The following is a 24,185-nucleotide window of genomic DNA, read 5'->3' as shown; positions in this document are numbered from 1 at the left end:
CCGGTAGTCCACAACTTCCCGGACTCCGCGCCTCTACGCACCCCCGTATTTTTAAAAGAAACCCAGGGGCGGTCAAGACCTGAAAATACTCCCCGAACCATCAACTGGCTAGGCTCAAGATACCCACTTCTCGCTAACCCCCGAGGGGCCTTGGTTGTCTTTAAACTGCCTTAGTATCCCCGTCTGGGGTGTGTGTGTGTGTGTGTGCTTTATCTACGTCTTCCGTTAGAGGGCGGGCACCACAGGGTTGCCTCAGGTAGGGCAAGGAGTGGCACTACCATTGGGCATTGCTTTAGCCCAGGGGTAGGGAGGTGGAGCTGGTTTGGATACCCGAGGGAGCCATCAACCAAGAGTAAAACCACCCACAGGGCCCAGCGAGGCAGCTTTCCCTAGCAGGGTCCCCAGAAGAATGCAGAGCATCACACAGAAGGACGCCTTAGATGTATAAACTATTTTATTAACAGACAAGGCCTACAGATTTATTTCTTCTTGGACACACCCACGGTGCGTCCCCGGCGCCCTGTGGTCTTGGTGTGCTGGCCTCGGACACGAAGTCTGCAGGTGAGAAAACAGAAGGGTCACAGGTTACACACAGAGCAAAGGAAATGTCTGGAAAGAGAAGGCAGAGCATGACAAATCTCTGCGACTCTAGGGGCAGAGAGTTGACTCCCACCCCTACTCACCCCCAAAAGTGGCGCAGCCCTCTGTGGGCCCTAATCTTCTTCAGTCTCTCCAGGTCTTCACGGAGTTTGTTGTCCAGGCCATTGGCCAGAACCTGGATTTAGAAGAGAGGGTGAGGAATATTTTACCCACAGACCTCCTACAACTAATTCTAACTGGACACCCTGCCATCTCAATACACACCTGGCTGTACTTTCCATCCTTCACATCCTTTTGTCTGTTCAAAAACCAGTCTGGGATCTTATATTGGCGAGGGTTCTGCATAATGGTGATCACACGTTCCACCTGACAGACAGGACAAAGGTCAGATACAGAGGACTACCCTTCCATGGCAGGCCCAACCCACTGCCCCCCTTCCTTGTCCTCACCTCATCCTCAGTGAGCTCTCCGGCTCTCTTGGTGAGATCGATGTCTGCTTTCCTCAACACCACATGAGCGTATCTTCGCCCCACACCCTAAAGAGAGGTTTTGGAAATTTGGGATTGAGTCTGAAGCAAACATGTGAATAGTGAAGGATGATGGACTGGGTTGAATAGTGCCCAACCCCCACCACATGTCTAACTACATGAGATTAAGGCAGGCCCTGAATCCAATGCCTGGTATCCTTATAAAAAGAGAGGACTGGGACGCCTGGGTGGCTCAGTTGGTTAAGCAGCGGCCTTCGGCTCAGGTCATGATCCCAGCGTCCTGGGATCGAGTCCCACATCGAGCTCCTTGCTCCGCAGGGAGCCTGCTTCTCCCTCTGACTCTGCCTTCCACTCTGTCTGCCTGTGCTCGCTCTCTGACAAATAAATAAATAAAATCTTAAAAAAAAAAAAAAGAGGACATGGTGCGCCTGGGTGGCTCAGTGGGTTAAAGCCTCTGCCTTCAGCTCAGGTCATGATCCCAGTGTCCTGGGATCAAGCCCCGCCTGAGGATCTCTGCCTATTTGTGATCTCTGTCAAATAAATAAAGTCTTAAAAAAAAAAAAAATAGAGAGAGAAGGGGGACAAAGTCAAGGCCAAGTGATAGGAGGAGTGACACAGCTAAGGAAAACAAAGGAGTCCTAGCAACCACCAGAAGACAGGATTCCTAGAGCCTTCAGAGGAGCATGGCTCTGCCAACACCTTGATTTTGGATGTTTGGCCTCCACAACTATGGGAGTTAAGTTTTCATTGTTTTAAGCCAACAAGTCTGTGGTGACTGTTCACAGTAACCCCACAAAATGCAGAGAGGTGTTTTGCTCTCTGTAAGAAGTGATCTAGAGGAGCACCTAGATCAGTTAAATGTCTACCTTCAACTCAGGTGGTTATCTTCTGGTTCTATGATCAATACGACATAGGGCCCCCCTGACCATCTGGGAGACTGCTTTTCTCTCTCCCTCTGTGCCCTACCCTGCCATTTGTGTATGCTCTTGCTCATTATCAATATTGTTTTTTTTTAAAAAAAAAAAAGTGACCTAGAAAATCAAGTTATCACATGGACTCAGAAGAGATTAAGGTCTTGGAAGCCTGCTTCTCCCTCTTCCATCCTCCTACTTGGGTTCCCTCTCTTACATGTCTGTCAAATGACTAAGTAAAATCTAAAACAACAAAAAAATGAAACAAAACCCCCACAACCGTCCCCAGCAGAAGAAATTAAGGTATAAATCTCTCTCAAATTTTAGTATTTATAGTTAATAGTTATGCCTGAGATTTATTTTTAAATGATAGGGAAGAATATAGATGAAACAAGAGTCCAAATTTTTGCTATGATATTTCACAGGGGTAATTTTCTTCCTTCTAACTTCCTAATGTAGAAATTTTTCCATAAAAAGTTTTTAAAAGAGTTGCTGTAAGCTTTTTAAAAAAAAGTAGGCTCCAATCTGTACCCCAGTGTTTGTTTATAGCAGCAATGGCCACGGTCGCCAAACTGTGGAAAGAACCAAGATGCCCTTCAGCGGACGAATGGATAAGGAAGATGTGGTCCATATACACTATGGAGTATTATGCCTCCATCAGAAAAGATGAATACCCAACTTTTCTATCAATATGGACGGGAATGAGATTATACTGAGTGAAATAAGTCAGGCAGGCAGAGTCAATTATCATATGGTTTCACTTATTTGTAGAGCATAACAAATAACATGGAGGACATAGGGAGATGGAGAGAAGGGAGTTAAGGGAAATTGGAATGGGAGCTGAACCATGAGACACTATGGACTGTGAAAAACCACCTGGGGGTTTTGAAGGGGCAGGGGGTGGGAAGCTAGGGGAGCCAGGTGGTGGTTATTATGGAGGGCACGTATTGCATGGGTGTGGTGCAAAAATCAATGAATACTGTTTTGCTGAAAAGAAATAAAAAATAAAATAAAAATCACTGTATTAAATTTAAAATAAAATAAAGCTTAAAAAAAAAAAAAGTCGGCTCCATTCCCAGCATGGAGTCCAATGAGGTGGGGGGGTGGGGCTTGAATTCATGACTCTTGAGACTAAGGGAAAAGATGCTTAACTGACACATACACCCAAGTGCCCCTGGCCAAATTTTTGATAGCCCTGTTTGCAGGCTGGTATTGACTAGCCAACTTTCTACATTAGATCCCTTTTCTCTTCCAAGGAGACCACCCCTGTTTTCTCCATCCAGAAGAGTTAAGTATAGTCAGGGGACCATCACTCATTACTTGTTGTCCAAGGGCCTAGAACATATGAGTTGACACCAACTTAATATTAATCTTGGAAAATATTTAACAGTGTTACTCACGGGACAGGACACAAATTCCTTCTGAGCAAGGCCAGTGCTCAGGAGGTTCCTCCCAGTGATTACACCCAATCCCAACCCCTTCCTCCCAGGTTTCCAAATAACCTACAGTATCACCCTGATTTAGAGGAAGGGCAGAAGACCAGCCAACCTTAAAGAATATCCTTAGTAAAAAAGTCTACAAGTAGAAACAAAACAATTAGGAAGGGATCATGGCATAGAGTAATTTTATAGGGTCTGTATTACCTCTCAATATCCTCTTCTGCTGCCAACATCCACTCCATTCTTCATCCTTCTCCAGCCAATTAATCCCACTTACCACTTCTTTAGCCACATCTTTGGAAAAAATCCTTCCCCATACCCAGATCCCCACACCATACTTTCTTCTACTTTCCAAGTATTACCCCTCCATTCTGGACCGCCTCCTTTTTAAGCTTAGTTCTCTTACCAGAGAAAGAGCTAGCTGCATTTGCTAACTATCCACACAATCAGCAAAAATCTCTGTATCATCTATCTCTAATAATAACCTTTCCCAGTGATAAGCAAAGGTATCAGGATCCCTAAGAGACTTACCACAAAGTTCACAAAGTACCTTAAAGTCCTTTGATTAAATTGTTTTAAGTGGACTACAAAGGCTATGGCCCATATTTTAAAAAAAGTAAATACAAAACCAGTTAAGAGGCAAAGAAAAAGGGTTTAACAAAAGGATCCCCTTAACCATGACCATCTTTTATACAAGCACACCTTGTTTAACTGTACTGTGCAGATATCCTGGTTTGTTTACAAGCTGAAAGCTTGTGGCAAATCCTGTGTCAAACAAGTCTATCAATGCCATTTTTCCAACAGCATTTGCTCTCTTGTGCCTGTGTCACATTTTGGTAATTCTCACAGTATTTCAAACCTTTTTATTATTATGTTACAGTGAGGTGTGATCATGATTCCTTGAAAGCTCATGATGATTCACATTTTTCAGCAATATTTTTAAATTAAGGTATGTACCTTTAAAAAAAAACACCACTACTACACATTAAATATTAATTACAGTGTAAATATAACTTGCATGCACACTGGGAAATCAAAACATTCGACTCACTTTATTACCTGGAACTGAACCTGCCATATAGACTTTTGAGATAAGCTCGTCTGTATTCACTATCCCACTTAAGCTTCACAGCAACCCTTAAAAAGGTACCAGTAGATTTTACCTAGTTTCATGTAATCAACAAAAGGAAGCAATCTTTTTATTTACCATTTAGGAACAAATGAAAGCTGTACCTCCTGCAATATAACATGAAAAACTGAAAGAATCTGATCTTGTCAACCAAACAAGGATATACTGTTTTGATGAAGTTATCTATGCAATATTTATGTTTTTTAAAAATTCTTTGAAACCAGGCTACAGTATCCCTGGGTCCATTCCCTTACACTGCATGAGCATCTATGATGCGCCAGAAGCTGGGGACTATGAACAAGACAGGACTGTCCCTCCCCCAACGGTGTCCACATACTGGCAAAAAACACATTCAGCCATATCCACAATTACACGGACAAACAAAAAAACGGTAGAATAATATCCCCAACTGGAAGGCCAGTTCGTTAGGTTGGTGAAAAGAAAACACACCCAAACTTGTGCTCATCGACCTAATACATACAATGAGCCAAATATTGGTTCCCATCAACTGGAAATGCATCTTATCACTGCTGACATTGGAATAAATGCCCCGCTCACCATGTAGTAGTGTTACCCCTTCCACTTCCCAATTATAGGTTTCTTCACACTTGGCAATCTTTTGGCATTTCCACCCCCTCCATGTACAATTACACAATTTCTAAGGGCCTAAAAATTTCACAGGAAGGGTTACTATTATGATGCATTGCTATAGGGGGCAGAAACCAAACTTAGAATGAACCTCACAAGACGACCATGGCTGATGGTCCAATAAATTCTAGCGAATTCTAGTAGAGGAGACAACCCACTCCCCATTCCCTAGGAGAGAAGTATCTTGGCCTGAACTGACTGGCTTTCCTTACTTACCTTTTAGGGAAAATGTGGAAGTGGTTAAGGGAAATAGAGTCACTCTTTTAACCATTCCTTTTTTTTTTTTTTAAAAGACTTTATTTGACACAGAGAGAGAGGGATCACAAGTAGGCAGAGAGGGGGAAGGAAGCAGGCTCCCCGCTGAAAAGAGAGCCCAATGCGGGGCTCCATCCCAGGACCCTGAGACCATGACCTGAACGGAAGGCAGAGGCTTAACCCACTGAGTCACCCAGGCACTCCACTTTTAACCATTCTTTATTTTACCCAGCAGCTAAGGTGATCTGGTTGGGTGGGACATGTTTCCTCAACCTTGCCTCACTTACAGCTGTCTTAACACACCCAGTTTCATTTTTGTGCTCCATTCCTTACCCTACTTTACCTTAATTGCAGTGATGGCGAAGGCTATTTTCCGCCGCCCATCGATATTAGTGTTGAGTACTCGCAAAATGTGCTGGAACTTCTCAGGGATCACTAGAGACTGACAGAGACAAGGTGAGAAATCAGGCACGGTGAACTGCCATCAGACAGGAACGTCAAGCTTATCATACGGAGGAAACAACCCACACCCCCTCAACTTGTTTTCTCACAACAAACTCCTCAGTCCTGCACGCAGAACATAAAGTGTTCGGGCTCGGGAAAACGCAACCACTGCGAGGGGGCAAAATTTCCGCCCATTCCCAAGAGTACACTCTGAGAGGCGGAGACTTGAGGTCAGCATTCACCCCCAAGCCTTTTCGCGCTTTCGAGCGCCCGGAGAGCCACTCTTCCTCTGGCCCACTCCCCAGACCTGGAGGTCTTCAGTCCTTCCTTCCCAGGGGTGTGTCTCAAAGATCCACACAGAAAGTTGCAAATCCCCAGAATAGGGTATTTCAAGCCCCCCAACAGCACACTTTCCGTAACACGGTTCCGATGTCGCGGGATCCCCGTACTAGTTACAGTCTTACCATGGCGGCGGCCTCAGCGGCGGCGTGTAAGCCTCCCGTGGAAGAGAGAACGGAAGTGACGCAGTGGCCTTATGTAGCCAGCAGGCGGAAAAGGCGGGGCTATCATGAGAAGCGCTTCCGGAAACCGCTGGTGCCAGAGCCAATTCCACTTCTGAGAATCTCTGTTTGTAGTCGCAACTTCCGGTGAGGTCTCTTTTTTTACAGTTCGTAAAATTCTTGAGAGAGAAAGCAGCAAAGGTTCCCGGGTGAGATTGTGCTTAAGACGTCCAATTCCCATTTGTAGCTGGGTGAAGTGTTTAAGCCGAAAAGGAAAGGCTAGAGTCAAACAACTTAATTCAAATATCTGGGAACGTTTTCGCGCCCTGCAAGACTCTCTAGGATTTGTTGGTCCCTGTGGGCCGGACTCACAGCGACTGACAGCTGCCGGAAGTGAGGCTGCGCGGAATGGCCGCTGCTGCTACCATGGCGGCAGCAGCCCGAGAGCTGATGCTGCGAGCCGGAGCCTCAGATATGGAGGAGGAGGAGGGCCCGCTGGTGAGAATGCGGGACTATTTCTCTTGCAGAGTCTTGTCCGATGGCCCTCGCGTCAGAAAGGACTGGGCTGGGTTTAGGCGCAAAGGTGGGGGCGCGGCTGATACTGGTGATGGCTACCTGTGTGGCTTTGCAGATTCCGAATTGGGATAGGGCCTGAGGCTGAGCGGGAATCAGAATGACCGAGAGTCAGGTACCAGGGGCATAATTTCAGTTAACTTCCAGATTTGGGGACAGAATAAAGAAGCAGTGTAGTGTAAAAATTAAGAACATGACCTATAGTCAGATTGCCTGGGTTCTAATTCCACCTTTGCCTCTTGCACGCTGTGTGTCTTTGGGCAAGTTAGCCAACTTCTTTGTGTCATACTTTCCACGCTGTAAGATGAAGGAAATAAGACTTAACCGTGTAGATTATTGGTTATGATTAGATGAATGAGTGTATGAAAGATGGCACCTGGCACGCGGGGAAACGTTTTTAGCAGACATTTCTGGAAGGGCTGGTGATCCCTACAGGGATTGTGATGAAACACCTAAGATAGCAGGAGTCTGGGTATCCTGTATTCAGCTGTGAGCTTTGCTCTGTTCTCTACAACGCCTGATTTTCCTCATTGGGACACCTCTACTCTCTTGGTGGCATGAGAGTCTCTGTCATTCCCTACCCAGAAACTAGCAGATTGGGTACAATGTGAGACTCTTGGAATTTTTTGACTCGGTACCTATGTCTCCCAGTAAAAGCCCAGCCTGTTCCCACCTTTCTCCCACTCTCTAAAGGTTTGTGGATTATCCCATTATATTTGTTCTCTCTCTCTCTTCCTTGTCCTTTCCCATTAACTTGTCCCTCTCCAGGGGAGTGGTCCTGGTCTTCAGGAGCCGTTACAACTTGGAGAATTGGACATCTCTTCTGATGAATTCATCCTGGATGAAGTGGATGGTAAGTGATGGCACGAGGTGGATGCAAACTGCTTATGATTTGAGAGACTTGGTGGCTGGAAGTAGTAAGGCAGGGATTGGTGTACAGATGTTCATTTGGGGGAGAGAGCGCTGTGGAGCTGGACCCTTATGATAAACTTCTATTTCCAGTTCACATTCAGGCAAATCTGGAGGATGAGTTAGTAAAGGAAGCTCTTAAAACGGTGAGGCTTTCTGCTATACTAATTTGCCCTCCCACTTACCTTCCCCTCAAAGAAGAAAAAAAGGAAACCGTTTCTCGCTTTTAAAATATTACCCTGGTGTCTCACCCTCTAGTCCTTTGTTATTCTGTCTCAGTGCCTCTTCACTGTGGCTTTCTCCTAACCTGTCATGTTTATGTTCTCTCAGGGTGTGGATCTCCGTCACTATTCAAAGCAGGTTGAGCTGGAGCTACAGCAGATAGAGCAGAAATCCATCCGGGATTGTATCCTCCAGTAGAGAAAAAGGGTGATGTTATTAAAATGGGGATTTTTGTGGAGCATGGTGCAGACAGCCCAGGGGGGCCGAAATTTTCTCTCTGAGGTTTCTGTCATTGCAGGGAAAAATTGGAGTGGTCCTGCAGGTCTGAGAATCTCCCAACTTTATGGTGAGGCCCCTTGACTTTTTGTGGGTCAGATATCCAAGAGAGTGAGAACATAGCATCTCTGCACAACCAGATCACAGCCTGCGATGCTGTTCTTGAGGTTAGTCACCATGACCTGTGACTCCTAATAACCATGAACCAGATCATGGTCTCTCCTGTCGTTCTTTAGGTCATCAGCCTCAGGTGGGGATAGTTAGATTCACTTTCAGGATGACCTCATCAGCCTTTTTTGGTTGTTACTGTCCTACTAATATTATTTGCCAGTGACGTTTGGGGTACCTCCTTACCTATCACCTGCTACCCTCTTGGACTGATACTGAAGACTTCACCAGTAAACTTAGGTGGCCCCTTTGTCCCCTGGCAACTCTGTGGCACTCCAGCAACATCTTCTGTCCTCCCCCAGCGCATGGAGCAGATGTTGGGAGCTTTTCAGAGTGACCTCAGCTCTATCAGCTCTGAGATCCGGACGCTGCAGGAACAATCAGGAGCCATGAACATTCGGCTTCGAAACCGCCAGGCAGTTCGTGGAAAACTGGGGGAACTTGTTGATGGTCTGATAGTACCCTCTGCTCTGATCACGTGAGTTGTCAGTTGAAGAGTCACAATGTCTGTAGCGGGTACATGGGCTAGGGTGACCTCCTGTACTTACCACATCAGTTTCTGGCTTCAGGTCATCAGGTGCCTTCCAGAAACTTGATGGGTGGGTTGACAACTCAACCTTGATGCATGCTTTAGGCATCCAAGATTAGGGATATCCAGGGTTGGGTGTTAAATTGGAGGTTTCAAGGCTTATGAGCATGGGACAGCAGGGAGGTTTCAGGAACAAGAAAATTTGTACACATATCCTGACTATATGATTAGTATAAGAGGGGAGAGGTGATAGTCTGGATAGAAGAGATGGGATTTGGGATTTAGCGATGTCCAGATCTTCCTCCTGACCCCCACCACCCAACCCTACTACCCAGGGCAATTCTGGAGGCGCCAGTGACAGAGCCCAGGTTCCTGGAGCAGCTGCAGGAGCTAGATGCCAAGGCAGCTGCAGTCCGAGAGCAGGAGGCTAGAGGGACAGCGGCCTGTGCCGACGTCAGAGGCATACTCGACCGGCTCCGGGTCAAGGTGAGGGGTGGGGATGATACCCTAGAGATTACTAGAACCAGCATCCCTGACACCTTCAACCTGGCAGTCCTCACTTAGCCCGTCCCCAAGAACTTCACCCTGCCTTACCTGGCAAAGCTCATCTTCATGTCTCTAGGTTCCCCTGAAAAATTTCGGAAATACTGAAGAGTTGTTCTCCACCCTCCATCCCCCTATATTTAACATGTGGCACTTGCCCCACTGTTTCTCAAAGTCAAAAGGTTGCAGCTTCATGCCCTGTATCTGGTCCCCCCCCCCCCCCGTCTAGGCGGTGACGAAGATCCGAGAGTTCATCCTGCAGAAGATTTATTCCTTCAGAAAACCAATGACCAACTATCAGATCCCCCAGACAGCACTGCTGAAGTACAGGTCACTGCCCGAAGGAAGGGCTGGAGAGGCTCTTAAGTTGTTGAGCCCAGAGTAGTGTCTGCTTCGGGAGGGGGGCGGGGAGACTGACTTGTCCCTGGTGCCCACCCCACCCAGGTTCTTCTATCAGTTTCTGCTGGGTAATGAACGAGCAACAGCGAAGGAGATCAGGGATGAGTATGTGGAAACACTGAGCAAGATCTACCTGTCCTATTATCGCTCTTACCTGGGGCGGCTCATGAAGGTGCAGGTGAGGCCAGAGAGAGAGACCTTTGGAGGCACATGGGCTGGAAAGAGGGACCACCCCTGGTCAAGTCTGGGTGGTAGAAAAAATTTTTTATCGCACTGTGGGAAGAGGCAGTTACCAGTTCTCTCTTTTCTTTTTTCCTAGTACGAGGAAGTCGCTGAGAAGGATGATCTAATGGGTGTAGAAGATACAGCCAAGAAAGATATCCTAGAGCTCAGAAGTCCACCTTCTAGTCCTTGACAGTGAGGGTGCCTCAAAGATACTGCTTTTTGCCTTTTTCTCTGGGACTGAAGCCTTGAGAATGTGATAAAGGCTGTGGCCCCCCTCCCCAGAAAAAGGCACATGTCTTTTGACACGTGATGTCAGGGAGGGTAGAAGGTCTCTGAAGCCTATTCCCAGGTGTCAGGGGGAGTGTGGCCCTGGTACTGGGAAGGAGGGACATCTAGGCTGTGTCTGGCTGGCTGTAGTCCCAGAAGGTACTGAGCCTCTGAGTCTGTCACGGTTGTGATCTTATTGTTTTCCCTGACTCTGACCCTTCACGATTCTTCTCGAAGCCTTCCCTCCGCAGCAGGAACACCATCTTCACCCTGGGGACCCGTGGTTCTGTCATCTCCCCCACTGAACTGGAAGCCCCCATCTTGGTGCCCCACACTGCCCAGCGGGGAGAACAGAGGGTAGGAGAGGGAACAAGAGTCTGTCATGGGGGGACACTGAGCATGGATGGGGGAGACCAGATCTGTGGGCAAAACTTCCCGGCCTGCAGTCCCCTGTATCAGTCCCCTTAGAACTGGAAATGGCCTTCTTGGGTCACTCAGGTGTTCTGTGTTGTAAAGAGGCTTGAGACCATTGACTTCAGGACAGATAGAGGGAGAGCCTGGCTGAGAGGAGTGTCAAGAGGCAGGTTGTGGAGGTGGATGGCACAGTGACAGCAGGTGGGGGTGGGCTCTTCTCTTGTGCCCCTCATCGCCCTCCCCCCTTCAGTACCCATTCAGGTTGCTCCATCACAGCCTGCACTTGGGTTAGATGGGAAGGGCCTCCTGAGCTCTCATTACCCAGGCTCATTGATTTTTCCATTAATATCTATAGAGTCAGCATTGGGGTCCATCCCTTCTACTTCTCTTCTTCACCTCTCCCATCCTAGTATCCATTCGAGGCCCTCTTCCGCAGCCAGCACTACGCTCTCCTAGACAATTCCTGCCGTGAATACCTTTTCATCTGTGAATTCTTTGTTGTGTCTGGCTCGGCTGCACATGACCTCTTCCATGCTGTCATGGGTCGCACACTCAGCATGACTCTGGTAAGATTCCCTAGCTCCTGTACTCTTGGATCCCTTTGTCTTCAGTCTTCTGCAGCACCCTAGTGGGGTCATAACTCTGGTGGTACTGAAACCAGGACCCCCTTGTTCTAAAATTTCTAAGCCTTGGACTCACAGAGTATATGAAACCCTCAAAGCTTGGGGGTCCCTGAGGCTATCCCTGCTATTCACCCACACCGAGGTAGTAGCATCTAAAAACTAAGGGTCCCCGAAGTGGTGCTCAGCCCTGACTTCTGCTGTGATGGGCTTGGGATCATGGATTCTGATGAGCGAGCAACAAGACTACCTGAGTGGCCCGGTGAACAGGGAAAGAGGGGGCATTTCCTGAGAGCTCACTCCCCTCCCTTCCAGTGCTGCATCCCCAGAGGAACACATGCATTTGTCGGTAGCCACTGGGAGCAACAGAGTAACAAACATCCTTTTCCAATACTCTGTCCCTGAATCATAGAAACACCTGGAGTCCTATCTCACAGACTGCTATGATGCCATTGCTGTTTTTCTCTGTATCCACATCGTCCTCCGGTTCCGCAACATTGCAGCGAAGAGGGATGTTCCTGCCCTGGACAGGTCACTGAGCTCTGGTCCTTGATGCCCCATTGTCCTTGAACCCTTGGTCTTACATGACCCTGCCCTGACCCTTGGGCTGCTACTGAGCCAACACCCTGACTCTTCCTCCTATTGATCTGCCTGGGGACAGTTCTGGTTTCTGACTCACCTTGTATACCAGTCCTGTCTCCCCCATCCCTCAGCTGTTAATTGGGTTCCCCCACAGAAACCTGCCACCGTTCCCCCACATTTCTTTAATTCCAGTTAGCTAACATACAGTGTTCTAGTTGGTTCAGGTGTATGATAACAGTGATTTGGCTATTCCGTGTGTCACCTAGTGCTCATCGTGACCACCCCCCCCCACACTTCTTGCCAGCTGATCTCTGATTCTGATTAAGCCTGCAGGTACTGGGAGCAGGTGCTTGCCTTGCTGTGGCCACGGTTTGAGCTGATCCTGGAGATGAATGTCCAGAGTGTCCGAAGCACTGACCCTCAGCGCCTCGGGGGGCTGGATACTCGGCCCCACTATGTGAGAGAGGGCAGGGGTAACAAAAGAGCTCCTGAAAGGCAGGGTTCTTAGCTTTGCTGTGGGGGTTGGCCAGGTTCCCAGTTGTGCTGTGGGCCTGGCTGGATCCTGGGGCACAATGTGTATGGGGGGCAGTCTAGGAGTGTGTGTGAACTCAGGGTGAATCGGGCATCGTTGGTTAGCAGGATTGGGAGTGGGAGTCACAGAGGCTGAGTGGCCAGCTCCTAGGGACTTGGGCAGCTGTGTTGGTTGGGCCAGGGGGGCCAGTGTGATTTTCTTCCCACTTTCTCTCCCCCAGATTACACGCCGATACGCAGAGTTCTCATCTGCTCTTGTCAGCATCAATCAGACAATTCCCAATGAACGGACAATGCAGCTGCTGGGACAGCTACAGGTGAGCATGGGCAGGACAGACTTCCCAGTGGCAGGGCTGCCAAGGTGGCCTGGAGTGTGAGCAGGGCCATGTACTCCTGCCTCTTCGTGTCACCTCTTCCTTCTGGCTTTTCCAGGTGGAAGTGGAGAATTTTGTCCTCCGAGTGGCTGCTGAGTTCTCCTCAAGGAAGGAACAGCTTGTGTTTCTGATCAACAACTACGACATGATGCTGGGCGTGCTGATGGTACAGACGCCGCGTCTCCCTTCCTTCCTACCCAGAGGGTTTGGCTTCCCCCACTGCTCTGGTGGCTCTGGAAGGACAGAGATGGTGTTGGTCTTGTCCCATGTATTATTCTTGGTGTCTGGCCCGTTGCCCAGCCAAGTACAGTAAATGTGGCAGGAAGGGGATATCCTGAAGTGACGGGCTGCTTCTCCCCACACTTGAGATTTCCCTTTGTCCTCCCTTAGGAGCGGGCTGCAGATGACAGCAAGGAAGTTGAGAGTTTTCAGCAACTGCTCAATGCTCGGACGCAGGTAGGGGGGTGAGGAAGAGGAGAGGGACAGTCTTCTGTGCTATTTTCAGTCCTGTGTGTGTGTGTGTGTGTGTGTAGGGAATGGCAGTTAAAGGGCTTCAGGTACACAGGATTGGAACTATTGGTCTGTTTTATTTTTTTTTTTTAAATGATATATATGCCCCTGAAGCTCCTGCATACCTTGGCGATAACCAGCATCAAACAATGAGTTCTTCCTCAGCCTATTCATTTCCTTGCCTGTCATGCTTTTAAATCTCTCCTTGACCTAAATATTGTGTTTACCATGCTCTTGCTTTTAAAAACACAGCTTTAAGTATGGCAAAACAATAATAACTTAGTTTTATTTATTTACTTCTAAAGTTTTTATTATGTATTTATTTACTTTTTAAATTTTTATTTATTTTTAAAATTTATTATTATTTTTTAATATTTCATTTATTTATTTGACAGAGAGAGAGATCATAAGCAGGTAGAGAGGCAGGCAGAAAGAGGGGGAAGCAGGCTCCTTGCTGCACAGAGAGCCCGATGCAGGGCTCAGTCCCAGGACCCCGAGATCATGACCTGAGTCAAAGGCAGAGGCTTAACCCATTGAGCTGCCCAACCACCCTTATTTACCTTTTTTTAAGTAGTCTCCATGTCCAACATGGGGCTCAAACTTGTGACCCCAATATCAAGAATCACAGGCTCTACCCACTGAGCCAGCCAGGCACCCCCATTTAGTTTTATTTTTGAGTGACATGAAAACAATCACGGGATTTTTTTCATGCATAGTTTTAGTTTTTCTTTTTTTCTTTTTAAAGATCTTTTATTTATTCATTTGATAGAGACACAGCAAGAGAATGAACACAAGCAGGGGGAGTGGGAAAGAGAGAAGCAGGCTTCCTGCCAGGCAGAGAGCTGAATGTGAGGCTCAATCCTAGGACCCTGGGATCGTGACCTGGGCTGAAGGCAGACTCTTAAAGACTGAGCCACCCAGGCGCCCCATCATGCATAGTTTTCCAACATGTTTTCCAATATTATATGTCATATTATGATATATAATTCCAGCTTACTCCTTTTCACTTTATATAATTTTATGTTGTGTGAATATAATGTATTCTTCAGGTGGACCTTTGGATTATTTCTAGTTTTTTGTTTTGTTTTATTTATTTATTTTCTTTTTAAAAAAGATTTATTTATTTATTTATTTGACAGAAAGAGATCACAAGTAGGCAGAGAGAGAGGAAGGGAAGCAGGCTCCCCACTGAGCAGAGAGCCTGGTGTGGGGCTCGATCCCAGTACCCTGGGATCATGACCTGAGCCGAAGGCAGAGACTTTAACCCACTGAGCCACCCGGAGAGCCCTATTTCTAGTTTTTTGCTACTGTGAGAATTGTTTTGTGAACAATTACATTTTTTAGTGTGTGTAGATGGAGATAAGTTTTATAAAAATTTCTCTTGGAAGTAGGCTTTTGCTTATTGCTTATAAGGGTTTGTCAGCATTCAGCTTTATGAGACACTGCCAAATTGTTTTCCTAAATGTGTACCAGTTTTTTTCCTTACCAGTGATATGTAAGAATTCTCTCTGAGCAATATTTTCTCCAACGCATTAGTATTATCAGACTATCTTGGCCATTCTGGTAGGTATCTTGTTGGGGGTCTTTATTTGCATTTTCCTGATTACTAATGAGATTGAGCATCATTCCAAATGTTCAAAAGTCATACAAATTTTTCTTTTCCATAAGATATCTGTCATAGCATTTGGCCTTTTTAAAATTGGGCTATTTGTGTATTTCTTTATGATTTATAAGAGTTTTTTGTATGTTCTACTTATGAAACCAATCTTTTGAGTATATAGGTTGCAGATATCTTTCAGTGCTTTATCTTTTTATTTATTTATTTTTATGTTGTTTTCTGGTGGAAAAATTCTTAATATGATTGACTTTACTGATTTCTTCTTGATATTTCTGTCTCATTTAAGAAATCTCATATTATCACAAGGTCAGAAAAATATTATACTACATTTTCTTCTTAATGTTATAGAATTTTGCTTTTTTACATTTAAGCTCCTGGAATCGATTTTGAATATGATGTGAGTAGGAATCTAATTTAATATTTTATATATAGATTATGTTGGACACAGAACCATTTATAGGAAATCCCTCTCTTTCTCCCCTTGATCTGCAGTGTGCCTCTGTCATGTGAAAATCTATAAAGATATGTGTCTTGCCTCTGTTCTATTCCACTGATCAACTTGTCTGACCTGTAGCTTAGTTTTAGTTATTATGCCTTATAATTACTCAAATTCTACCTTTTTCAGGAGTCTCTTATTATTGGCCTCTTGATTTTTCATATAAATTTTATTGTGAGCTTATAAGTTTTTACATTGAAAAAACTTTAAGGATTTTGATTGGAAGTGCATTGATCAATTTGGATCAGTTTGGAAGAATGGATAGTTTATGATATTGAAAATTCTCATCCATGAGCTTGGGCTTCCCATTTTTAAAGATATTCTGTAATGTTTGTTGATAACCTTTTATAATTTTCAGCACAGAGACATCACAAATCTTTTGTCAGAGTTATTCCTAGGCAGGTTCAATATGCAGATTTCATCCTCGTAGGAGTAAATAAAACTTCTCCAGTCCTTTGCCTTTAATTTCTTATATCTTTGATCTCATACTCTTCTACCTAGGATCTCTTTGACAGTATTGAGCAGTTGAATAGAAGGGTTATAGGAAGAATTCCTATCTTGTTCCTGATTTTAAAAGGAATGCTTTCATCACTGCCCCATTAGGAGTAATGCTGCTGTGATTGTTTTCGTAGGTGCCTTGTATCTGGTCAAGAAAATTCTTCTCAATCCCTAGTGTGCTAGGAGTTGTTACTATAGTTATTCCTATTAGAATAAATCCACATTTATTTAGGAATAATTACTAGGAATACTAGGAATTACTAGGAATAATTGCCACTTATTTTCTTTCTAATTGTTCACACTTTCTGATCTATTCTTTTGGAATTTGTCCTTTAAACTGTTGATACTTAAGTATTATCATTTTAGAGAGAAATTTTCTTGTTGCTTGAACTACAGAGTAGAAATGCTATTGGTTTTTGTTTATCAACCATATAGCTATCTACCTCCTTAATTTACTATTTCTAATAACATTTCTGGAGATTTGTATGTGTGTGTTTCTATGTAGGCATGACAATTTTAGTTCTAACTTTCTAATCCTTAAGTCTTTAATTTCTTATGTATTTATTCTCTTACTGTCCTTGATGGTACCTCCAGCACAAAGTTGAATAGTTGAGTCGAAATGATGATGGTGAGAAACCTTCTCTTTTCCTAATTTTAAAAGGAATGCTTTCATCATTTCCCCAGTAAGAGGAATATTGTTGTTTTATCGCTACCCTTTCTCAGGTTAAGAAAATTCCTTTCAATCCCTAGTATGCCAGGAGTTATTACCTATCAGTAATTCATTTTTTAAAATTCAAGTATAATTAATATACAGTGTTATGTTAGAAGGTATACAATATGATGATTCAACAATTGTATACATTTCTTCAGTGCTCAAGATAAGTGTACTCTTAATCCCCTTTATCTATTTCACCCATCCTCCACCTACCTGCTCTGGCAACCACCAGTTTGTTCTCTGTATTTAAGAGATTTTTGGTTTGTCTCTCATTTTACTTTTTTTGTTTTGTTTCTTAAATTCCACACATAAGTGAAATCATGTGGTATTTGTCTTTCTCTGACTGACTTACTTCACTTAGCATAATACCTTTGAGATTCATCATGTCATTGCAAATGTCAAGATCTCATTTATTTTTATGGCTAATACTCCATTGTCTATCATACCACATCTTTGTTCATCAACGGACATTTTGGTTGTTTCCATATCTTGGCTATTGCAAATAAGGCTGCAATAAACATGGGGTTGCTTATGTCTTTTCAGATTAGTGTTTTTGTTTTCTTTGGGTCAATACTCAGTAATAGAATAACTGAATCATACAGTCATTCTGTTTTTAATTTTTTGAGGAACCTCCATACTGTTTGCCACAGCGCCTGCACAGTTTGCTTTCCCGCTACCAGTGCTGAGGGTTCCTTTCTCTCCACATCCTCGCCAGCAGTTAGTACTCAATTCCTAGAATGCCAAGAGTTATTATTTATTAAAATCATTGAATTTTTAATTAGAGTGTGTTTTTCTGTAATAGTTGAGGTAATTATATGGGTTTTGTTCTTTATTAATTTTATGGTTTATGACTTACAGATTTTAGAATGTAAAATCATTCTGGATTTGGTCTAATTCATTTAGAATTTTTCCTTCTTTGTGCATAGGTGATATTGGCCATTGGCCATTCGTTTCTTGTAGTATCCTCATATGGTTTTGGTACCAAAGTCATAATGGCTTTGGAGAAGGAGGTGGAAAGGAAGTATTTTGTTTTCTTTGTTTCTATTCTGAAAGAGTTAAGATTAAAATGATCTCTTCCTTGAGAGGTTTCATAGAACTTGCCAGCAAAAGCATCCCTGAAGATTTTAAACAATGGAATTCCCTCAGATTACTGCTTTTATTGAATTTTGCAGGTTTGAATATGTAACATTTTTTAAATAATTTAGTTCTAAAATAATAATTAAAATAATTAAGTTCTAAGAATTTGCAGTTATTTCTTCTTCAATCCATGAGATTTTTTTGGAGGACTGTTTTAAAATTTCCAAAAGTAGATTTCTTATTTTTTTGTTGTCTAATGTCTAATTTAATTGCATTGTGGATGGATAACGGGGTTTTTTGGTTTTGATTTTTGGAAATTTGTTTATATTCACTGGTGGCCTAGTTACGTGATCAACTTTTGTAAATGTTCCATGTGTTTGAGAAGAATGTGTATTCTGTAATTGCTAAGTGTGGAGAGCCAAGCTTTTTAGTTGTATTGTTCACATTCTCTACATCAAAATATCTACTGATTATTTTTGTGTATGCTTGGCTTATAAATAGTTGAGGGAGATGTATTGAAATTTATAGATTTGTCACTTTTTCAAAAAACTGCAGTTCTATCAACTTTTGCTTTATATAGTTTCCATTTATTTTATCTAAATTCCTAAAAGGTTAGAATCCTTAGATCTTACTGGTGACTTGAAATATTTGTCACGAGATAGTGACCCACTTTAGCCCTAATAATTTTGTCTTAAAGCCCGTTACGTCTGATACTAACATAGCTCTGTCAGCTTTAGCTTGGTTAATATTTGCCTTTTAATTGACCTCCATTCTTCTACTTTCAGCCTTTTTATGTTTTCACATTTTAAGTCTTCAATAAATAGTATGTAGCTGAAATTTTTAAAAAATTGGGTTGTCTGCCTTTTAATTTGTGATTTAATCTGTTTATTTTTATGATGATTAGTGTTACATTTGGACTTTTTCTACCATCTTCGGTTTTATTTTCTTTCTTTTTTTTTTTTTTTAAGATTTTAAAAATTTATTTGACAGACAGAGATCACAAGTAGGCAGAGAGGCAGGCAGAGAGAGAGGGGGAAGCAGGCTCCCCACTGAGCAGAGATCCTGAAGCGGGACTCAATCCCAGGACCCTGGGATCATGACCTGAGCCGAAGGCAGAGGTCTTAACCCACTGAGCCACCCAGGTGCCCCACAAAAAAATAAATCTTAAAAAAAAGGAAAAGATGGGGCACCTGGGATCTCTGCTCAGTGGGGAGCCTGCTTCCCCCTCTCTCTCTGCCTGCCTCTCTGCCTACTTGTGATCTCTGTCTGTCAAATAAATTTTAAAAATCTTAAAAAAAAAGATTTATTTTTTTGTTTTGAGAGAGAGAGTGAGAGCGCACAAGCAGGAGGGGCAGAGGGAGAAGGAGAGAGAATCTCAAGCAGATTACACGCTAAGTGCAGAGCCAGCTGCAGGGCTTGATCTCACCACCCTGAGCTCACGACCTGAGCCAGAGTCAAGAGTAGGATGTTTTCTTTTTTCTTTCTTTTTAAGAGTTGGATGTTAACCAACTGTGCCACCCAGGCGCCCCTGCTATCTTAAGTGTTCTGTTTGTCCTGTGTGTGTTGTACCTTTTGCCTTTGTTTTTCTTACTACATGTTTTTTTTCTATTTGGATTTCGTATTCCCTTCTTCTAGAATTTGCCCTTTAACTTCTTTGCATATTTAGCTTAGCATTTAAACTTAATATTTAACTGCTCTCCCAAGCAATACTTAGACTTTAAAACATTGGAAATACTTTAGTGCTCCAGTTGTTCCTCCCCCTTCTGCCTTCTGTGCTAATTACTGACCGGTATTTTATTTCTGTTCTATTTGTTTAAGATTTTATTTATTTATTTGAAAAAGAGAGTAGCATAGTGGACCCCCTCAGGTGCCATCACAGATCTTCAATCAGTAATTACTGACTTATTTCATCTCTGTCAGCACCCATTGCTCATCCTCCTGTGCCTGCCCCCCAGTTTTTTTTTTTTTTTAAGATTTTATTAATTTGACAGAGAAAGAGCACAAGCAGAGGGAGGGGCAGAGGGAGAGGGAGAAGTAGGCTCCCTGCTGAGCAGGGAGTCTGACGTGGGGCTCAATCTCAGGACCCTGGGATCATGACCTGAGCCAAAGGCCGATGCTTAAAGGACTGAGCCACCCATGCTCCCCACCCCCATTTATTTTGAATTAAATCTTCAATTCAATTAAATCTTCAATCTTACATTGTCACTTCCATCTGTATCAGAATGTGTTTTAAAAAACACAACATAGGGGCACCTGGGTGGCTCAGTGGGTTAAAGCCTCTGCCTTCAGCTCAGGTCATGATCCCAGAGTCCTGGGATCGAGTCCCCATCAGGCTCTCTGCTCAGTGGGGAGCCTGCTTCCCCCTCTCTCTCTGCCTGCCTCTCTGCCTACTTGTGATCTCGGTCTGTCAAATAAATAAAGAATATATTTAAAAAAAATAAAAATAAAAAATAAAAACCACAAGATAATATTACAACTTTAAAAAATATCTCTCTTAAAAGAGCTAGTGCTCAGATTTCCCCAGTTATCCCTTAAATGATTTTTTATGGTTCAAATCAGCACCCACGTATGGTCCATACATATGTCTTTATAATCTATAGAGTGCATCTTTGCTCCCCTTGTCTGCAATTTATCTGTGGAAGAAACTGAGTCACCGAGTCATTTGTCATGTAGAATAAAGTACAGTCTGGATTTTTTTTTTTAAGATTTTATTTATTTATTTGACAGAGAGAGAAATTACAAGGCAGGCAGAGAGAGAGGAGGAAGCAGGCTCCCCGCTGAGCAGAGAGCCCGATGTGGGACTCGATCCCAGGACCCTGGGATCATGACCTGAGCTGAAGGCAGCGGCTTAACCCACTGAGCCACCCAGGCACCCCTACAGTCTGGATTTTGTGGATCACATTCCGTGATGTGGTTAAATGCTGTTTCTTTTTTCTAATTAATGTGTGGTTAGAGGGAAAGGCTTGATCAGATTGCAGTTAGGGTCTTTATTTTCCAGGATAATTGAGAGCTAGTGGTGTGTACTTCCATCAGGGGCACAGAATGTCTTCTTGGCTCCTTTTCTGTCAGTAGCCATCAGTGCTCACTGCCCACATCCAATGAATTAGATTTCCATACTTAGTGTCATCATTCTTCAGGTATTTCTAATATGCTGTTTAACCTATTGACTTTTTAAAGTTAAAAACATTTAAAATTTTTAAGTCCTTTCTTAAAAATTTATTTATTTTATTTTATTTTTTATTTTTTTAAGATTTTATTTATTTATCAGAGAGAGAGAGGGGGGAGAGAGCGAGCACAGGCAGACAGAATGGCAGGCAGAGGCAGAGGGAGAAGCAGGCTCCCTGCCGAGCAAGGAGCCCGATGTGGGACTTGATCCCAGGACGCCGGGATCATGACCTGAGCCGAAGGCAGCTGCTCAACCAACTGAGCCACCCAGGCGTCCCCTTTCTTAAAAATTTAATTTTGTTTCACGTCTGTCCATTCCTAATCTTGTTGAGTCATCATCTTTGTGTCTAATTTTTAATTCCCTGAATGTTTCATACAGAATGTACAACCGCTATGTATCTGACAGTTCTGATGTTGGCAGTCTTTGGAGGTCTAAGTCCATTGCTTAATGTCTCCTGCCTTCATAGTAGTTTCCTTTCTTATGGGTCTGACAATCTTTGAGGTCATTGCTTGTTTTTTTTTTTTAATTTAAAGATTTTATTTATTTATTTGACAGACAGAGGTCACAAGTAGGCAGAGAGGCAGGCAGAGAGACAGAGGAGGAAGCAGACTCCCGCTGAGCAGAGAGCCCAATGTGGGGCTCGATCCCAGAACCGTGGTGGGATCATGACCTGAACCAAAGGCAGAGGCTTAAACCCACTGACCCACCCAGGCGCCCCTCATTGCTTGGTTTTAATCAGGGGGAGTCATATGGACCTAAGATGGGATTAAGGATATTTTTTCTGTCGAGAGGGTTTGCCTCTGCTTATGCGGTAGCTGAGAGATGCAGTCCACCACCATCTACATCAGCACGCCTTTGAGGCTCTTGTGAGAGAGCCAGGCACTGCTTCTCTACCTGAGTCTGGCATCAGGCTCGGTTTCCAGATAGCAGAGTTGCCATGGCCACTTCCCTTCTGGCGGCCCTGCTTTGCCCAGCTTCCCACCCCTTTGGTTTTGGCCCTGATCCCACTTTCTCATTACTCTGCACCCAGCCCAAGTTTAGTTTTTTGGCTTTTGTTTTTGAAGCGGGGGTAGTCCTTGGAGATTTCCCTACCTCTTGTGAGACCAGTGGTGTCTTAAAGTATATAATTTGCTCTGGGAGTATTCTGGAACCTGGTCAGTCATGATGCCACAAGTGGGAAAATCTGTTGACACCAGGACACTTGACTGTGTGTGTGTGTGTTTATTTCTACAGGAATTCATTGAAGAGTTATTGTCTCCCCCTTTTGGGGGTCTGGTGGCATTTGTGAAGGAAGCTGAGGCTTTGATTGAGCGTGGACAGGCTGAGCGACTTCGAGGAGAAGAAGGTATGAGGATGATGTGGTAGTGGTGGGTTCAGTGGTAGGGGGAGTGGAAAAGAAAAATGAGAGGATGCAGATTGCACGGTGGGGTGCGTAGAGCAGGCATATGGGGTCGGGTGGTGAGGAGGGCTGTGCCTTGCGGAGGACTTAGGGGTCAAAGATCACCTAGCCAAATCCTCCTCTGACACCCTCTCTTTTCCTCCTGCCATCAGCCCGGGTTACTCAGCTGATCCGTGGCTTTGGTAGTTCCTGGAAATCATCAGTGGAGTCTCTGAGTCAGGATGTAATGCGGAGTTTCACCAACTTCAGAAATGGAACCAGTATTATCCAGGTGACTTGCAGCTCCCAGGCCTCCCTCCTCCCACCCCCAACCCCCGTTACTAGTGGCTTTCCCTGGGCTCAGCATCGTCCGGGTGACCCTTGATCTTTAGTATCCAGCATGCCTAAAGTTCTGGATGAGCCCTAGCCAGATTCCCAACGTCATCTCTAGCAACACCCCACAGCTTGACTCTTGCATGACTTTGTCTGCTCAGGGAGCTTTGACCCAGCTGATCCAGCTCTATCATCGCTTCCACCGGGTGCTCTCTCAGCCCCAGCTCCGTGCTCTGCCTGCCCGGGCTGAGCTCATCAACATTCATCACCTTATGGTGGAGCTCAAGAAGCACAAGCCCAACTTCTGATGTGCCGGACCCTGGGACCCAATGGCCTTCTCTAATGGACTTCTGGACCCTGTCCCAGCCTCTTCGTCACCTGGGGTTTTCTAACCAGATTTTCCGCGTGCCTCCTAGGTCCTTGACATGCCTCACCCTGCCTTCATTCTCTGGACCCTGCCTCATGAGGATAAGCTGGATCCCCTTGTTTTTAGGCTCCCAGGACCACTTCCCCCCGGGTTCCAAAACAGTCTTTATCATTTTCCCAATTTCATCACTCTTCCCCCCCACACACCCAGATTCTCTTCCCCCAGTAAAACCTTCAGTGTCTCAGTCTCTGGTTTACTCAACTCTTGTCACCATGTCCTGAGGCACAGAGCCTCAACTCTTGGACTTGATGGCAAGGCAAGTCATTGATTTTTTTCTTCTACTCAGTGTAGCTTTTTCGACCTAAGATCTCAGAAACTTGAACACTAACCAATCCGATTCCTCTTGGCTTGAGAGTTACTCCAAGGCCAGTCGGCAGAAAACAATAAATATTTAATATGATATAACACTCTTCTCCCATCTCCTTCCTCCCTTCCTCCTGGTCCTTGAGGGGGGGCCCCATTTCTGCTCCAGGGTCACCTTTCTGCTGTGGCTACCTCCTGGGCTTACCTGCTGGTGAGTGTCCAGAAGGGAGAGGTACAGAAAGTAACCTTTAACCTAAAGTAACCTTTAACCTCTGCCTGCTTCAGGGCAAAGAAGTGGCTGCGTTGGTTTTAGGGAGGGGACTAGTTCATGAGTAACCAGCCTGATGGAGGAATTTATGGCAAGTGCCTCAAAATAAAAATAAATTATATGCACACACATACATATATACTGCTATCTTGGCTCCCCAACACGGGCTTTCCTTGCATCCCTACCCCCAAGCTGACCCTGGGACTGTCCCCTCTCCTTCAACATCAGCTCTTAGTTCCTTTGGTTGTGGCGGGCACCACCCTTGCAGGGGTAGGGCAGGGGCAATGGTAGGACAGGTTTCTAGAGTGCCTATTTCATACATTTCTGTGTTTAACTTGGAGCACCTGTAC

At 44.5% G+C, this 24,185-nt stretch overlaps 2 protein-coding genes across 4 annotated transcripts; one reads left to right on the top strand and one right to left on the bottom strand.

Annotated features, from left to right (window-relative positions):
* Positions 1-436: 436 nt before the first annotated feature.
* RPS18 (ribosomal protein S18) lies at positions 437-6,846 on the bottom strand. 2 transcript variants are annotated; one of them, XM_045074698.1, is made up of 6 exons: positions 6,840-6,846; positions 5,814-5,912; positions 1,050-1,136; positions 865-966; positions 684-775; positions 437-555 (listed from the first exon to the last, which is right to left on the bottom strand). In XM_045074698.1, the coding sequence occupies exons 1-6, from the start codon at positions 6,840-6,842 to the stop codon at positions 480-482; spliced, it is 459 nt and encodes a 152-aa protein (XP_044930633.1). In that variant the 5' UTR covers positions 6,843-6,846; the 3' UTR covers positions 437-479. The 2 variants fall into 2 exon arrangements, with proteins under 2 accessions (XP_044930633.1, XP_004770658.1); XM_004770601.3 differs by lacking the exon at positions 6,840-6,846 and adding an exon at positions 6,379-6,518.
* Positions 6,606-23,669, top strand: VPS52 (VPS52 subunit of GARP complex). Of its 2 annotated transcripts, XM_004770599.3 has the most exons (20): positions 6,606-6,912; positions 7,756-7,840; positions 7,990-8,042; positions 8,227-8,302; positions 8,494-8,561; positions 8,865-9,040; positions 9,427-9,577; positions 9,864-9,964; positions 10,079-10,211; positions 10,353-10,410; positions 10,749-10,882; positions 11,350-11,505; positions 11,972-12,090; positions 12,475-12,598; positions 12,894-12,989; positions 13,105-13,212; positions 13,437-13,502; positions 22,360-22,471; positions 22,678-22,796; positions 22,999-23,669. In XM_004770599.3, the coding sequence occupies exons 1-20, from the start codon at positions 6,823-6,825 to the stop codon at positions 23,143-23,145; spliced, it is 2,172 nt and encodes a 723-aa protein (XP_004770656.1). In that variant the 5' UTR covers positions 6,606-6,822; the 3' UTR covers positions 23,146-23,669. The 2 variants fall into 2 exon arrangements, with proteins under 2 accessions (XP_004770656.1, XP_012900288.1); XM_013044834.2 differs by lacking the exon at positions 7,990-8,042 and having other exon boundaries at positions 6,607-6,912.
* The last annotated feature ends 516 nt before the right edge of the window (positions 23,670-24,185 follow it).

The sequence above is a fragment of the Mustela putorius genome, unplaced genomic scaffold (genome assembly GCF_011764305.1).
Source record: "Mustela putorius furo isolate JIRA1106 unplaced genomic scaffold, ASM1176430v1.1 tig00000135_pilon_pilon_pilon, whole genome shotgun sequence".
Lineage (NCBI taxonomy): Eukaryota > Metazoa > Chordata > Mammalia > Carnivora > Mustelidae > Mustela > Mustela putorius.
The sequence above is the reverse complement of the archived record's forward strand: the minus strand, read 5'-3'. Positions and strand labels throughout refer to the sequence as shown.